The 17836-nt window shown below is 46.6% G+C and overlaps 2 protein-coding genes across 8 annotated transcripts in view; both read left to right on the top strand.

Moving 5' to 3' along the window:
* The window catches only part of LOC117974303 (tripartite motif-containing protein 16-like protein), a 33688-nt gene extending 29290 nt beyond the window's left edge, over positions 1–4398 (top strand). For all 3 annotated transcript variants that reach the window (XM_055101826.2, XM_055101825.2, XM_063599201.1), the window contains one exon: positions 983–4398. In XM_055101826.2, the coding sequence (XP_054957801.2) occupies positions 983–1566 (584 nt within the window). In that variant the 3' untranslated portion in view covers positions 1567–4398. The remainder of the gene's footprint in view (positions 1–982) is intronic.
* A 3916-nt stretch (positions 4399–8314) lies between these two features.
* Positions 8315–17836, top strand: part of FBXW10 (F-box and WD repeat domain containing 10) — a 35516-nt gene continuing 25994 nt past the window's right edge. For all 5 annotated transcript variants that reach the window (XM_055101814.2, XM_055101815.2, XM_055101816.2 and 2 more), the window contains exons 1-5: positions 8315–9052; positions 12247–12411; positions 14034–14234; positions 14329–14456; positions 15253–15375. In XM_055101814.2, the coding sequence (XP_054957789.2) occupies positions 8548–9052; positions 12247–12411; positions 14034–14234; positions 14329–14456; positions 15253–15375 (1122 nt within the window). In that variant the 5' untranslated portion in view covers positions 8315–8547. The remainder of the gene's footprint in view (positions 9053–12246; positions 12412–14033; positions 14235–14328; positions 14457–15252; positions 15376–17836) is intronic.

A 17836-nucleotide genomic window follows, 5' to 3' on the forward strand; every position in this document is an offset into this window, starting at 1 on the left:
TCAAAGAGGATTGAGTGTTGAGTAGGTCTGAGGTCCGCACGGTGGAAATGTAGTAATCAAGGGAGAGAGTCAGAGACACAGGAAAGGACCAGGGACGCGGGGCCTGGTAGGCCAGGGCAAGGGGTTGCTGCTTTATCATAAGAGCAAGGGGCACCATGAAAGGGTTTTAAGCTAGAATAACACGACTGGCCTCAGCCTACAGCTGGAAACAAGCAGCATGGCTCTGTTGTGGAGAAGGTCTTGAAGGGGGCAAGAGAGAACAGCGAACGACCAGTCAGAAACCGGCTGAACTAGTCTGAGTGAGATGAGTGGTGGCTTAGGTCGGGGGTAAAGCAGGGGGCTGGAGAGAAGTGGTAGAATCCGTAGGAGTTACTGCTTCCTGTGTGTGTAGTGAGGATGGGGAAGAGGATGAGGGCAAAACAAATGTCAGAAATGACATAGAGCTTGACTTGAGCAATGGGGTGCATGAGACCCTATTATTCTTTGGGAGTGGGAGGAGAATATGAGGGCGTGTTTGAGAATTCTTCATGCTCCATTTGATCCATTCGTTCATTTTTAAGATGTTGGTCAAATATTTTAAAAAATGAATGAATGGATCAAATGTGGATATAGGAGTACCTGCTTCCCCAAACACTTGCCAACACTGGATAGGATAATGCCAGGCATTCAATACATGTTTGTTGAATGAATGAATGAATGCATGAATGAGTAAATTAATATATTTCTTGATTCGGTTCATCAAATAATATCATCAATGTCAAGCAATTTGAGCTTCATAAGGGAAGGGAGTAGATGATTTGTGCTCTCTGTTTTCTGGTCTTCACTCACCTCATTTCCTAGGGAAACAGCAGCCTGGGTAAATAGAGAACAGAGAAATGGATGTTTTCTCATATGTGCTTTGGAGCCCAGCTGGGTTTAAAGCATTCTGTCTGAATCAGCTGTCAGTTCCTGAACCACTCTCCTGCCTTCTGTGTCTCCTCAGATGCGTATGACATCACGTTCGACCCGGACACAGCACACAAGTATCTCCAGCTGCAGGAGGAGAACCGCAAGGTCACCAACACCACGCCCTGGGAGCATCCCTACCCGGACCTCCCCAGCAGGTTCCTGCACTGGCGGCAGGTGCTGTCCCAGCAGAGTCTGTACCTGCACAGGTACTATTTTGAGGTGGAGATCTTCGGGGAAGGCACCTATGTTGGCCTGACCTGCAAAGGCATCGACCGGAAAGGGGAGGAGCGCAACAGTTGCATTTCCGGAAACAACTTCTCCTGGAGCCTCCAATGGAACGGGAAGGAGTTCACGGCCTGGTACAGTGACATGGAGACCCCACTCAAAGCTGGCCCTTTCCGGAGGCTCGGGGTCTATATCGACTTCCCGGGAGGGATCCTTTCCTTCTATGGCGTAGAGTATGATACCATGACTCTGGTTCACAAGTTTGCCTGCAAGTTTTCAGAACCAGTCTATGCTGCCTTCTGGCTTTCCAAGAAGGAAAACGCCATCCGGATTGTAGACCTGGGAGAGGAACCCGAGAAGCCAGCACCGTCCTTGGTGGGGACTGCTCCCTAGACTCCAGGAGCCATATCCCAGACCTTTGCCAGCTACAGTGATGGGATTTGCATTTTAGGGTGATTTGGGGGCAGAAATAACTGCTGATGGTAGCTGGCTTTTGGAATCCTATGGGGTCTCTGAATGAAAACATTCTCCAGCTGCTCTCTTTTGCTCCATATGGTGCTGTTCTCTATGTGTTTGCAGTAATTCTTTTTTTTTTTTTTTTTTTTTTTTTTTTTGAGACGGAGTCTCGCACTGTTGCCCAGGCTGGAGTGCAGTGGCGCGATCTTGGCTCACTGCAAGCTCCGCCTCCCGAGTTCAAGCAATTCTCCTGCCTCAGCCTCCCGAGTAGCTAGGATTACAGGTGCCTGCCACCACACCCAGCTAATGTTTTCTTTTTTTAGTAGAGATGGGGTTTCACCATGTTGGCCAGGCAGATCTGAAACTTCTGACCTCGTGATGCACTCACCTCAGCCTCCCAAAGTGCTGGGATTACAGGCGTGAGCCACCCCGCCCGGCCATAACCCTTTCTTCTTAAGTCTTATCCTTGTTGATAAATATATTGAGGAGATTAGGACCAAATCTAGAATCTTGTGGCACTCAGTCAGTAGCTTCTAGGTTTAATTATATACAAATTATGCACGGGTGGAACTGTGCAATAATGTAGCCCCACCTTTTTCACCTTTATCCACTGAACATGATGAAAGACATTTTCAGTGGCAGAAATCAAGATATACTATGTTTAGGCTGGGTGTGGGGGCTCATGCCTGTAATCCCAGCACTTTGGGATGCTGAGGCAGGAGGATCACCTGAAGTCAGAAGTTTGACACCAGCCTGGCCAACATGGTGAAACCCTGACTCTACTAAAAATACAAAAATTAGCCGGCCATGGTGACACGTGCCTGCGATCCCAGCTACTCAGAAGGCTGAGGCTGGAGAATTGCTTGAACCCAGGAGGTGGAGGTTGAAGTGAGCTGAGATCGTGCCACTGCACTCCAGCCGGGACAACAGAGCAAGAAAAAAAAAAAAAGATATGCTATGTCTGAACTTCTTTGATCTATCTGTCTAATAATGAGCTCAAGACAAATTGGGATCAGCTTGGACTGCCTTATTTTATTGAATCCCTGTGGGTTGTTGGTGCTTGGTCATGGTCATTTTCTTTTCTAAATGTTCACAAAATATTTGATAAACCACTTTAGATTTCTGCTGTGGGTTAATACCATGTTTACCAGTCTGTTGTTTCCAGAATCTATCTTATTTTTATTTTTAAAAAAATCGAAATGCCTGTCTGCATTTGATACAATTTGGATATTTGTCCCCTCCAAATCTTATGCAGAAATTTGATCTCCCATGTTGGAGGTGGAGCTGGGTGGGAGGTGTTTGGATAATGGGTTGGATCCCTCATGAATGGCCATGACGACACCATGCTTCTTGTATAGCCTGCATAACCATGAGACAAATCAATTTCTTTTCTTCATAAATTACCCAGCTTCAGGTATTCCTTTATAGCAACACAATGGGACTAAGACACCGTCCTCTCTCATTCTCCCTAGTTTCTCAAAGATTCCCACCTGATTTGCAGTCATGTCATTAAGTTGTGTCAGATTCCTGAAATGTAATTTACTTAGACCAGAATACTTGAGCTTATATAAAAGGAACCATTTAGGTGTCTCTTTACTTGTCTTGAACTTCATTTTCCTGTTAACTTTTTGTCTATTAGCTTTCAAGTTCAAGACCTTTCTTCTTGATATGGAAGAGCAAAGCAGAATTAAGAGTTGGGCATATTTGGGCCGGGCGCGGTGGCTCATGCCTGTAATCCCAGCACTTTGGGAGGCCATGCCTGTAATCCCAGCACTTTGGGAGGCCAAGGCGGGCGGATCATCAGGTCAGGAGTTCGAGAGCAGCCTGACCAACATGGTGAAACTCCGTCTCTACTGAAAATACAAAAAAATTAGCTGGGCATGGTGGTGCGTGCCTGTAATCCCAGCTACTCAGGAGGCTGAGGCAGGGGAATTGCACGAACCCGGAGGCAGAGGTTGCAGTGAGCCGATATTGCACCACTGCACTCCAGCCTGGGTGACAGAGCAAGACTCCGTCTCAAAAAAAAAAAAAAGAGTTGGGCTTATTTGCCTTCTGTCACTGCCTCAAGCAGTGGGCACATCTTTTTTCTTTTTCTTGGTCTAAAAACTGAAAAATGACTAAAACGAATAGAAAAAAAAATAGAACAAGGGTTTATTTTATATTCTCTGGCATTTTCCTTAGCTGTGTGTATGCCACTCTTTTGTATTCACCCATCCTTATCTTTTCTTCCATTATGTAGACTGAACATAATGGAAAAAAACACTGAACAAAAATCTGAATTCACCAAGAGCTCACTTTGGTGCCACATGATTCTGCTCCATTACCAGACCATTTGTAATTGCAGAGTCAGAATGTAATTTTAACCACCACGTCCATAATTTATTCTTGTCTCAACTTTTTGAAATCTGAGTGTATATAGCACTCCTTTCTGAGTATCTTATGAATTATAAGTAAATTCCCACTTTCTCCCAAGAGGCATGATGAAATGATGACATAATGGGATTGGCCCAATCATGGAGCTCTTATCCCCTCAGTCTGGCTCAGCATGTTTTTGGAATGATGTCCCTAAATTAAGTCGACTAAATATACGTGGCATTTATAATGCGCAAGCTGCTGTGCTAGATGCTAAGAAAGAGTAACCCAGAAACTAACTAGCTGTGTCATTTGATCACAAGAAGGGGATTTAAACTGAAGTAAAACTGTTCATATGTGAAGAGCTAAATAGGAATCTGCTCTTCAAGACAATAATAGACAAGGTGATGTATGAAACAGGTTTCTCACTCTGTGTCCTAGGGTGCTGCTGCGTTTTCGCAGGCCATCTTTAGGGACTGGCTTCTGTCTTGTGTCCTTGAGTGACCTAGTCCCTGGTTTCCCCCCATCTCTGCAGCCACTGCCTCCATTCCAGGGGCCACCACTCCAGCCCCAGATGAAAGATGGAAGAAAAGGTAGTGCATGTCTTTCCTGCTTCTGCTGGCTTCCTCAGATTTCAGCACCGACTCCCTCCCTCTGCACCTGTGATTAGACATCTTGGCAGGTGGGGAGGAGGCCCTTGCAGGGCAACCTGCTGTTGATATGCCCCCAATATGTCCACGCAGGGCACAGACTGTGCATGGCTCGGGTAGAGTGTTGGCCATCCCTGCCTTGCTGGAATGTGCCTAGTTTTTAATCTCTATTTCTGGTTTGCTCTGTAGTCTTGTTAGGAAAATCCCACTGTCTCCCAGAAGGAAGTAGTCCAAGTACTGGAAAAGGAGGGAGAACAGATCATTTCATAAGGACCAAGGGTCAATATAGCAGTGGTCAGTAATTTTAGGTGAAAAACCTTTCCCCCACATTAATAACTTAAGTAGTGACCCTGATGATCACCTGAAAGAAAGTGTGTATATATGTGCATGTGCTGGTTTCTCATGAACAAAAGCTTTTTAAATTTTTTTTTCTTTTTTTTTGAGACGGAGTCTCACTCTGTTGCCTAGGCTGGAGTGCAGTGGTGCTATCTCGGCTCACTGCAAGCTCCACCTCCCAGGTTCTCACCATTCTCCTGCCTCAGCCTCCCGAGTAGCTGGGACTACAGGCACCCACCACCACGCCCGGCTAATTTTTTGTATTTTTTAGTAGAGACGGGGTTTCACCGTGTTAGCCAGGATGGTCTCGATCTCCTGACCTCATGAGCCGCCCACTTCGGCCTCCCAAAGTGTTGGGATTACAAGCGTGAACCACCGCGCCCGGCCAAGCTTTTTAAAATTCAACTTCCAACAAGTGTAATACCACATGATGGGAAGGCGAGAGATGAGATATCACACTTTTTCCACACTCCCTAATGATACTAATAATAATTGTTAGCTCCTCACATGGTGTAAAAGTCTACTCATTTGACCCCGACAGCCACCTATGAAGCTAGGTAGGACCGTGGTCTCTACTTTATGGAAGAGGAGCAGGCTGAGACTAGCAAGTGAATTATTCAGGCATATGAAGCTGCTCCGTGGCAGAGCCCAGTTCATTCCTTGCCCTCCTACTCTGAAACCTGTGTGCTTTCCCGAGTCCCTGCTGGCTGGCCAGGCCAGGTGGCAGTAGGGGAAGGCAAAGGGGCTGGGCTGGAGCCAGCAGAGGCTCAGGTCCTCTGGTGCAGTGTCAAGTGTGACATCAGAGCCGGATGGGTGTGACACATTGTCCTCTATCTGGCCCAGCAGCGGCCGCACCTTCCAAGCTTCTCCATATTATGTGGGAAGGCAGGAAAAGCAAGTGCAGATTTAGGGTTGTGTGCTGAGGAGGTTTTATCGGGATCATGAATAAAACAGGGCAGAAAGGAAAGATAGGGGACTGGCATGAAGCCTCCAGGCTGCTCGTAGCCTGAATACTTGAGAGGTCGCAGATGTCCTTCGCATCCTATAGCCTTCCTCGGAGAAGTGCTCTCCCCCACTGGACTCCTGCGAGTCGGTCTGATGAGGCCTATTTGCCCACCTGCCTGTTTGAGTACCACTGGTGCCATGTCCCCGCATTGGCCTATCCCATCTGGCCCATCTATCCTGCCCTGTGCCAAGGCCGCATTTTTTTTTTTTTTTTTTTGAGACAGAGTCTTGCTCTTTCGCCCAGGCTGGAGTGCAGTGGCACATCTCCGCTCACTGCAAGCTCCGCCTCCTGGGTTCACGCAATTCTCCTGCCTCAGCCTCCTGAGTAGCTGGAACTACAGGCGCCCGCCACCACACCCGGCTAATTTTTTGTATTTTTTTTTTTAGTAGAGACGGGGTTTCACCGTGTTAGCCAGGATGGTCTCGATCTCCTGACCTCGTGATCCGCCTGCCTCAGCCTCCCAAAGTGCTGGGATTACAGGCATGAGCCACTGCGCCTGGCCTAAGGCCACATTTTTAACTGTAACATCAGATCCCAAATGGCTTCAACTTCCCCCCAAAGTCGGGTGTATGGCCCAACCTCTGAAAGGTGCAGGCCAGCAGGAGGCAGGGAGAAAGGGAGTGAGGCGCTGCCCTCTCGCACTCACTTGCTCTAGAGCACCCCTTGTCCCTCTATTCTCAGGAGGCAGCCCGTTGTCATCTTCTCAAAGAAGCTGTTTAGAAAAGGAGGTGCCGAGGGGCAACAACATACTATGGTCCACAGGTGTTTGAGGAGAACCGTGTGTGTGCAGTGTTGAGGGAGAGGGGATACGACTCATGTCTGAAACCTAGTCTCTCTCTCTGACTCCCAAGTTTGTGGCCCTGAAATGTGAAATAAAGACTGAGTTGGGTGATTAAAACTGCTTCCTTGGCCTGGGGTGGTGGCTCACGCTGTAATCCCAGCACTTTGGGAGGCTGAGGCGGGCGGATCACTTGAGGTCAGGAGTTTAAGACCAGCCTGGCCAACATGGCAAAACCTCGTCTCTACTAAAAATATAAAACTCAGCTGGGCATGGTGGCCCATGCCTGTAATCCCAGCTACTCGGGAGGCTGAGGCAGGAGAATCACTTTAACCCGGGAAGCAGAGGTTGCAGTGAGCCGAGATGCCACCACTACCCTCCAGCCTGGGGGATAGAGCGAGACTCTGCCTCCAAAAAAAAAGAAAAAAAAAATGCTTCCTTGAAGAATGTCAGCCTCATAGATTAAAATCCTAATTTATTTAAATCTTTAAAAACAAGCTATTTATAATCTGTCGATTATAAATAAACAAGTTAATTACGAAAAAAAAAAAAAAGAGCTACTTTTAGCTTGCAGCACTTCTTAGGGTAATGTGCCCGCCTTACAGATCCAAAGAGTCTGCTTCGGGCCTCCCTTCTCTTTGCCACCCTCCTTTGTCTGGCCTTCCCGATTAATTAAATATTAATCTACTCATGCCTTTTCTCCAGATTCCTCTTCAGACAGAAGAGGTTGAGCTGTGAGAACTGATCTCATTCTTAACCTGATTCCTATTCCCCATTCTGACCCTAGTATGTGACTGCCATTGCCAACAAAACCCCAGCGATGGACTCCATTACCTTTCTCTGGTTGTGCCTGGTCTTTCAACATGGGCATTAGAAAAGCACACAATATTGCAAACCTTTTGATTTTATCTAGGGTAATAATACTTAGTAACAATAGCAGCAACAACTGATCTCATATATTTAATGCAATCCTAGAAGGTAGTTATCATTTTTATTACCCACCTTTATCTTCTCCATCCGCATAACTAGGATGGAGACACTGAGGCTCAGACAGGACAGGTTGCTTGCTCAAGACCATATAGCTCCTAAGTACCAGAGTCAATGTTTGAACCGAGTCTTACCTGAAGTAGGAGAATTATCTCAGCATGACTTTGAAACTCTTTCTGTGAGCTGCCCAGTATGTTTTGCCTGGGCCCTTTGACTACAGTGAGATTTCTGGTTAGTATTGTGAAGCAGTTAAATAACTTAAATTTACATTAAACATTTCTGGTTTTACTTTGATGATGACTTAAGGAAATGAATATAAACATATTTAGCATCATTGGGATAGCCACTTTGTAACTGAACAGATATAAACATAAGAAGTTTGCATCTTATTTTATATTCATGAATATTCAGAAGCCATATATAACAACAATAATTAAAGTGCAATACCAGTAATAGTCCACATATTACTTAAATTTGACTAACAGTATTCTTGTTGTTCTAGAAATGAGATGACCAGCTCTTTCAGAATATACAGCAACTGCCTCCACATAAAGCAGTGCCAGGTTTAGGAGATTTACGGTAAAGCCATGTTTCCCAGGAGGTCTGGACAAAAAGCCAGACTTCTACTGGCAGTTACTGAGAGAGATACGCTTTCCATCCATGGCAGCCATTTACTTTTGCTCTGGGAGACGTTTGTAATAGAAAAGGCACAACTGGGGTATTTATTCACTTCCCCCCGTTCCTCTAGTGTTTGGTGGCGTTGCCGTTGCAAGTGGGCAGGGCTAAAATGAACTGGTTATCTTAGGATCATGGAAAACCTGGAATCAAGGCTCAAGAATGCCCCCTATTTTTGTTGTGAGAAGGGAACCGATTCCATCCCTCTATGCCGGAAGTGTGAGACGTGTGTCTTAGCCTGGAAGATCTTCTCTACCAAAGAGTGGTTCTGCAGGATCAATGACATATCACAGAGGAGGTTTCTAGTTGGCATTCTGAAGCAGTTAAATAGCTTATATTTGTTACACTATTTCCAAAATATCCTTCAGACCACACAGGGAAAGGATTTCATCTATAACAGGTCCCGGATCGACCTCAGCAAGAAAGAGGGGAAAGTTGTGAAGTCCTCCTTGAACCAAATGTTGGATAAATCAGTAGAACGGAAGATGAAAGAGATCTTGTACTGGTTTGCGAACAGCACCCAGTGGACCAAGGCGAATTATACTCTCTTACTGCTGCAGATGTGCAACCCCAAATTACTGCTCACTGCTGCCAATGTGATCAGAGTCCTGTTTCTGAGAGAGGAGAACAATATCTCAGGTAAACAAGGCCACAGGCAGAGACTAGAGGGCCCCCGAAGACCAGAAGGCAAGGCTTCAGAAATCTGTAAGGAACTGCAGTTGTAGACAACATAGGTAGACAGAGATTGCACAGAACGCAGCATAGGTTTTTTGAACTGACACCTTGTCCTGACACCCGATCCTGTTTACCAAAGGAGAAATGACTGAGTGTAACTTCCTTCTTGAAAATGATCAATGCAGGAGGAAGTACACAACTTTTAACTCACAAGCATTTATCATGGATTTCTGCATCTCATAGGCCCAGAAATGGCTGGTCCCTGCCCCTGACCCCTTAATGCTGGTGTCGTTCCTGCTTTAGGGATTGGACTGAGCTTGAGAGGGTTGTAAAGGGGAAGCTTTTGTTTTTCTCTTCAGCTGCCCTGCACAGAAACCAGACCAAGAGGTGAAAACTTAGGGCTTTTTTTTTTTTTTTCATTCACTCTAACATGCTCCTTGCTTATCCATGAAATGAAACCTTAAAGTAGAGTTTCTCCAAGGCTGGAGATAGCTTAAGGGCCAAATAAGTCTAGGGTGGTAGTTCTCCAGCTGTGGCTTGTATCAGGATCTCCAGCAGGACCTGTTAAAACAAGCTCCTCCCCCAGAACTTCGGACTCAGCAGGTCTGAGGTGGGCCCAGGATTCTGTATTCCTTTTCTTTTTTTTTTGAGATGGAGTCTCGCTCTGTCACCCAGGCTGGAGTGCAGTGGTGCGATCTTGGCTCACTGAAACCTCCACCTGCTGGGTTCAAGCAATTCTCCTGCCTCAGCCTCCCAAGTAGCTGGGACTACAGGTGCGTGCCACCATGTCCTAATTTTTTTGTATTTTTTAGTAGAGACGGGGTTTCACCGTGCTGGCCAGGCTGGTCTCGGACTCCTGACCTCGTGATCCGCCTGCCTCGGCCTCCCAAAGTGCTGGGATTACAGGCGTGAGCCACTGCACTCGACCAGGGATTCTGTATTTCTAACAAGTTTCCAGCTAGTGCTGATGTTGCTGGTCTGGGGATCTGTCTTTGAGAATCACAGGCCTAGGGTGTTGGAGAATCTTGGAAGTGTTTGGCCAGATAGTTCAGGGAAGCAGAAGAAACAATAAGGGTGGTGTCTGTTTTGCTTTGCTATAAAGGAATACCTGAGGCTAAGTAATTTATAAGGAAATTTCTAAGGAAAAGAGTTTTATTTGGCTCACAGTTCTGAAGACTGTACCAGAAGCATGGCACCAGCATCTCTTTCTGGTGAGGGCTTCAGGAAGCTTCCACTTATGGTGGAATGCAAGGGAAATCAACATTATCATGAGGCAAGAGAAGTAGCAAGAGAAGGGGAGGGGTGTCAGTTTCTTTTAAACAGCCAGCTCTTGCTCGAACTATATTAATAGAGCGAGAACTCACTCATTACTGTGGGAAGAGCACCAAGCCATTCATGAGGAATCTGCCCCCATGACCCAAAAACCTCCCATCAAGCCTCACTTCCAGCATTGGGGGTCACATTTCAACATGAGATTTGGAGGGGACAAATATCCAAACTGTATCAGGAGGCAAGAGAATTGAGCTTTGGAGGGGTCGAGGAGTGGAAGGTCCAACATGGGGAAGCTCAGATTTAAGCAGAGGTGGGAGAAAGCTGGGAGGGGGTGGTCACATGGAGGTGTTGTGGAGTTTTAGCTCTTGAAGGTGTGTAATTCCTGTCACCAGTGCGACCTGACAGGTGGTCATATTTGTAGACTAGTGGAATCCAAAAGAATTTTAAAGCTGGATGGCCTAGGACACAATTAGATCACAATATATGTCACTTGATTTATTTGGTGTGTCAGGGGTATAGAAGAATGATAATATAGAATGAAGACACAGTGAATCCTAGGGTGTCAAAAACAGTAAGTTAGATTGGAGATCGACCGACTTAATATCCTTAATATTTACATAAGGAGACCAAAGTCCAGGGCATCTGAATGACTTTGCTTAGGTCACCCACCACGTGGGCTGAAAACCAGGATCCCCTCCTGGGTCCCTTCCACTCTGGAGTGAGTGCTGCCAGCAGCGGAAGGCCTGGCTTGTACACACAGATGCAATGCTCCGCAGTGCTCTTCCAAAACTTCATCCCATTCACCATAGGAATGGGCTATTTACACTGGAGTTGTGTTAAGTCCTATTACAGGTTGTGGCAACCTTCTTTTTTTTTTTTTTTTTTTTGAGACAGAGTCTCACTCTGTTGCCCAGGCTGGAGTGCAGTGGCCTGATCTTGGCTCACTGCTGCAAGTTCTGCCTCCTGGGTTCATACCATTCTCCTGCCTCAGCCTCCCGAGTAGCTGGGACTACAGGTGCCTACCACCACGCCCGGCTAATTTTTTTTGTATTTTTAATAGAGACGGGGTTTCACCGTGTTAGCCCGGATGGTCTCCATCTCCTGACCTTGTGATCCGCCTGCCTCAGCCTCCCAGAGTGCTGGGATTACAGGCATGAGCCATCACGCCGGGCCAACAACCTTCTCTTTTCTTAGAGCAGATTCTCTCTTAAAAAATTAAATGTTCTGGTTGGGCGCAGTGGCTCACGCTTGTAATCCCAGCACATTTGGAGGCCGAGGCGGGTGGATCACCTGGAGTCAGGAGTTCGAGACCAGCCTGGCCAACATGGCGAAACCCCATCTCTACTAAAAATACAAAAAATAGCCAGGTGTCATGCACTTGTAATCCCAGCTACTTGGGAGGCTGAGGCAGGAGAATCACTTGAACCCAGGAGGCGGAGGTTGCAGTGAGCCAAGACCGAGCCATTGCACTCCACCCTGGGCAATAAGAGCAAAACTCAGTCTCAAAAACCAAAAACAAACAAACCAAAAAAAAGTTAAATGTTCTATTTTGACTCGAGGGTGGTTATTTCTGTCATTGAAGAAAATTCAGCTTGAGCTTCCGAAGAGCATTCCCTGTTGCAATTCCTGACCTCGACTCTCTCTCTCTCTGCTTGTATAAACAACTCGAGAAATTTTACAATGGGGGTGTGCTGAAAAGCTAACGGGAAGCTTTCTGAGATTTTTGCATAGAAGTTTGGAGGCCCCAAATAAAAACAGACATAACTGCTCTGGTCCATTCTGTACATCTTCAAAAGAAGGAAGAAAAAATGAAAGTTTCTCTCCACCTCATTTTCCTCAACACACCCACTTCAAGAGCAACCTTGTCTTGGTCTTCTGTGTTTCAGGGCTCAATCAAGACATCACAGATGTGTGTTTTTCCCCTGAGAAAGACCACAGCTCCAAGTCTGCGACCTCACAAGTCTATTGGACAGCCAAAACTCAGCACACATCCCTTCCTTTGTCCAAAGCCCCAGAAAATGAACACTTGCTTGGGGCAGCATCTAACCCTGGTAAGTGAACTTTCAGCAAGAAAGCCAATATGGGCTAGGTGCGGTGGCTCATGCCTGTAATCCCAGCACTTTGGGAGGCCGAGGCAAGCAGATCATGAGGTCAGGAGATCGAGACCATCCTGGCTAACACGGTGAAACCCCGTCTCTACTAAAAATACAAAAAAATTAGCCAGGCGCAGTGGCAGGCACCTGTAGTCCCAGCTACTGAGGCAGCAGAAGGGCGTGAAGCCGGGAGGCAGAGCTTGCAGTGAGCCGAGATCATGCCACTGCACTCCAGCCTGGGCAACAGAGCGAGACTGTCTCAAAAAAAAAAAAAAAAGAAAAAAAAAAAAGAAAGCCAATATGCAACCAATGTGAGATTGGGAAGACCCAGTGGAACTGGAGGGGCTGGCAGGGTGATAGCATCTGGGGATGGCAGATTTGAGGGACTCACATTCATTTAGCATCTACAATGTGCTGGGCTCTTTGACATTACTTTCCCATCTAATTCTCACAGCTGGTAAGGGGAGGAGCAAGGATTAAATTGATCAATATGGCCCCCAAACCCATATTTGCACCTCTCCGCTGCAGTGCCCACAAGACACATCTGAAGATAGAGATCAGAAAGGAAACTATCAATGATTTCCTTTGGAGTCTTTCTCTGCTCTGGGCCACAATCCATCGTCTAGTCCCTGGGCTCTGGCATGGTGGCCAGCTCTAGAATTAAACCCACCAATGGCTATTTTTGCAGTATTGGATTCAGTCTTGAGGAGGGAACAAAATTAATGGGGAATTTGGTTCCCCACCTCAAGGCACTCCTAAGTTGGGAACTGAAGCAAGACATATACATGAAATATCATCGGAAACACAATATCATAGGAAATACAAGGCATAGATTCTAAAACACTTTTATATGGAAAATTTCAAATTTCAAAAGTATGTAGAACAGTATGATAACCACCCACCCACATAGCACTGGCTTCAACAATTATCAACACTTTACCAATTTTATTCCATTCATTTCCCCCCCTTTCTTAAGTTGTTTAAAATTTTTTCTTGTTGGAGTATTTTTAAGAAAATTCCAGGCACAATATCATTTCAGACTCTGATACTCTAGACTTCTCCTTGGGCTGAAAAAGCTGAAAAGTACATGTATATTTGGGTCAAAAGATTCTATTCTCGGCCGGGTGCGGTGGCTCACGCCTGTAATCCCAGCACTTTGGGAGGCCGAGGCGGGCGGATCACACGGTCAGGAGATCGAGACCATCCTGGCTAACACGGTGAAACCCCGCCTCTACTAAAAAAAAAAAATACAAAAAATTAGCCAGGCGTGGTGGCGGGCTCCTGTAGTCCCAGCTACTCAGGAGGCTGAGGCAGGAGAATGGCGTGAACCCGGGAGGCGGAGCTTGCAGTGAGCTGAGATGGCGCCACTACACTCCAACCTGGGCGACAGAGCGAGACTCCGTCTCAAAAAAAAAAGATTCTATTCTCAAGTGGCAGAAGAGATGACAAAAATCTAGTGGCCTAAGGTTAGAGTCTGAGGAGGTTTATTTTCTGGGAGAGCTTTTGGTGGGGACTTGTTCTCGGCCTGGAGTTTCTACAGAGCCAACTCAACCACGTACTTTTCTCTGGCTTCACTCTAGAGGAACCATGGAGGAATTCACTCCGGTGTATTTCCGAAATGAATAGGCTGTTTTCTGGAAAAGGAGACATAACCAAGCCAGGGTACGATCCCTGCAATCTATTGGTTGACCTGGATGACATCAGAGACCTGTCTTCTGGGTTTAACAAATACCGAGACTTCATCCGTTACCTGCCCATCCACCTCGCCAAGTACATTCTAAGTATGCTGGGGTGTATGAGGGGATTTCCCAGACACCTCCCCTCTTGGCCCAGTTCTGGGGTTTCTGGGTCCATCTTTTTTTTTTTTTTTCCCAGGAATGCTGGATAGACACACCCTGAACAAGTGCGCCTCTGTGAGCCTGCACTGGGCCGCCATGGCTCAACAGGTCAAGATGGACTTGTCAGCGCACGGCTTCACTCAGAACCAGATTACCTTCTTGCAGGTACTTCCTGCAAGTCTGAAAGGGGAATGTCTGAGACCAGCTTCATTTTCATGTTGAGGCTGATATGACTGTGGACCTTTCAGTAAACCCTTAGCTGGCCTCCTCCTCTACATTTGTGGCCTTTTAGGCTTCCTGGGTCCCTTCTTTTTGGTCCAAACTCCTGTTAATAACTGAGTACTCTTTCATTGTCAGTGCATCTCACAAGGACAATAGGGATAGAGACCGCTCAGGAGCAGAGAGACAGAGACTTTCCAACACCTCACAAAGCAGAGAACCCCCAGCCCCCAGGGAGTTATATTGCAGCTTATGCAGCAAGAAAGCCGTAAATGTGTCTCTGCATCAACCTCATATGGAGCACAGATGTTTATAAGGCTGTAAAATATTTTTTTAAGTTAAAATGAAATTTTCCCCAATGGCAATCTTCTCCAGCATTTTTACTTCTCAGTTTCTTGCCAGAAGTCTCACCCTAAACCATGGATTTTGGTAACTTAGATTTTTTTTTTTTTTTCCCAGCAGAGAGGACAGAGGATGAGAAGCAGCAGCTATGGTGAGGCTGGCGACAGTCTGACCATCTTTACTGGTCCCCCTGTGGCATTTGGTGTTTATTTTTCTCCTCCATTCGATCTGCACACACTGCCAGAGGAACTGGCCAGAAGTGGGTCTGCCTGCTGCAGCCAGGGCTTACCCATCCTTCAGATTTTGCCAAGAACTAGTTTTTCCCTTCCTCTTGCAGAGTTGGAGCCAAAAGAAGCCATTTTCTGTTTTTATTTTTGTTTTTTTTTTTGTCTTTTTCCAGGGGTCCTACACAAGAGGAATTGATCCTAATTATGCCAATAAGGTTTCTATCCCAGTTCCTAAAATGGTAGATGACGGGAAGAGCATGCGTGTGAAACATCCGAAGTGGAAGCTGAGAACGAAGGTGGGTTCCAACACCATCTGGGGCAAGTAGCTGTGAGCATCTCATTCTAATTGCCATTGAAGGCTGAGGTCCAGACTCAGCCCTGGAGTGAGGACAGAGGATCACGGCAGGTGACACTCCTTAAGGAAGACGAGAGTTCTGTGTTGCTACTGACTTACAAGACACTTCCTCTTTTTTTTTTTTTAATGAGATGGAGTCTCGCTATGTCACCCAGGCTGGAGTGCAGTGGCACAATCTTGGCTCACTGCAAGCTCCGCCTCCCGGGTTCACGCCATTCTCCTGCCTCAGCCTCCTGAGTAGCTGGGACTACAGGAGCCCGTCACCACGCCCGGCTAATTTTTTGTATTTTTTTTTTAGTAGAGGCGGGGTTTTACCGTGTTAGCCCGGATGGTCTTGATCTCCTGACCTTGTGATCCGCCCGCCTCGGCCTCCCAAAGTGCTGGGATTACAGGCGTGAGCCACCGCGCCCAGCCCGACACTTCCTCTTCTTAAGCCTTGCTTTACTCATATGTTGGATGGGTGGATTGATTTGGTTGTCCTCTCAGGGTTCTTCCTTACTTCAAAGCCCCTGGCCGTGTTTTGTGTCCATGGCACCAGGTCATTTAGTGGCAAGTTCAGAGGCCAGGAGCAACCCCATCAGCCCATGCCTCTGGAGGCTCCAGCATCTGCTGCTCAGGAATTTGAGGAGGACCCGAGGGGAGGGCCAGGGCTGGTTCTAGAATGCCTAGGGCCTAGATGAATTTGGCTCCCTCATCCCTCACCTCCAGGTTTACTCTGGCTCTAGAATGGAAGGGGAGAGTTAATTAAATGTAGCCCTTTCCACTAGTTCTTGGGCAATAATGAAGAGTGACCGGAAGACTCTTCGAGCTCTTTGCTTTGACTATCAAGGCATGGTTGATATTCCTAAAACCATTAGATTTCTGCCCCCCCACTGCTTAAAGTCTATTTTGAAGTCTATTTAATTGGCCCCAAAAGGATAGTTGATGAGGGATGGTTTGACTGTCGCTTCCCATAAGGCAGCTATGTTAAATTAGAATTTGAGAAACAGAAGCATCCAGAGAGAGCATCTAGCTCATATGACCTGTAGGGGCCAGGCAGGTGACACAAAGGAGGAGACGGGTGGTGTGGGGAGTAGCGGATGGTGTGGCTGTCATGGACTGGACAGTTCACCTGCATCTGAAGGGCCAGCTGCTCATCAGTTCTGGCTAATTATTGTCTTGAGAGATTGTCTTGAGGCCCCTGACCTGCTAGACCATCTAAGTCTTAGAAGATAGAAACCTGACGTATTATGTGAAATCTCTTGCTTTTATTAAACGCTGGCAACCATTTAAAAGCAGTTTTAAAAACTACATAGGCTAAAGAAAACACATTTCTGAGCCAGGTGCAGCGGCTCACGCCTGTAATCCCAGCACTTTGGGAGGCCGAGGCAGGCGGATCACGAGGTCAGGAGTTTGAAACCAGCCTGGCCAACATAGTGAAACCCCGTCTCTACTAAAAATACAAAAAATTAGCCAGGCATGGTGGCAGTGCCTCTAGTCCCAGCTACTCGGGAGGCTGAGGCAGGAGAATGGTGTGAACCCGGGAGGCGGAGCTTGCAGTGAGCCGAGATTGCGCCACTGCACTCCAGCCTGGGTGACAGAGTGAGATTCCATCTCAAAAAAAAAAAAAAAAGAAAACACATTTCTGGATTTCCTTTGACCTGCAGTTTTTCATTTCTGAGCTGGTCCCTTCACCCATTTTATAGATAAAGAAACTGAGGCGCAGAGAGGTCAAGCTCTCCCAGCCAGCTGAGTGAAAGAGGCATTCATTTGAACGTGGACCTGCTTTTGTTTTCAAGTCTGTTGCTCTTTTAAGTATAACACAAAGAACACCCTTCTTCCTTGGGTGATACAGTCAGTAATGGTCCAACAGAAGGACTACCGAGCCAGTGTTTGACATTCTAGGAATGTTTTGACAGAACTGGACTGTATTGACAGAATTGTACTGTCATCTCGGACAAACACCGCCACTTTAAGTTCCAGGTCCCTTTCTAGTCTCATGCATTTCAAGGAAATCTCTTCTAACTACAAGCAGCCAGAAAGAACAGACAGTAAAACACAGATAAGACATCTAGGGCACAGAGGGAAGTGGGGGGATAGTCTCTTGGGTAACTACCAAACTTCACCCTCATACAGTGGGCCCGAGTAAAACAGTGGGCCATCATGAGCACATTCCTTTCCATTCAAGTGCACTAAGATAGTGAAGCTAAAGCAGACTCGGGGGTATGCCTGCAGCTGCAGAAAGATGTATGGGGACAGACACACAACTCTCCCTCCCAGATAAGCACAACAAAGAGACACAGAAGCAGTCCAAGCATCTGATAAACTCTCCCACCCTGAATCCTTAAAGACTCTTAGTCTGTAAGAGAGTGCGGCTTCTGACGTAACTCGGTCAGAATTCCCTCCCAGATTTGAAATAAACC

The sequence above is a fragment of the Pan paniscus genome, chromosome 19 (assembly GCF_029289425.2).
Source record: "Pan paniscus chromosome 19, NHGRI_mPanPan1-v2.0_pri, whole genome shotgun sequence".
NCBI classification, from domain to species: Eukaryota; Metazoa; Chordata; class Mammalia; order Primates; family Hominidae; genus Pan; species Pan paniscus.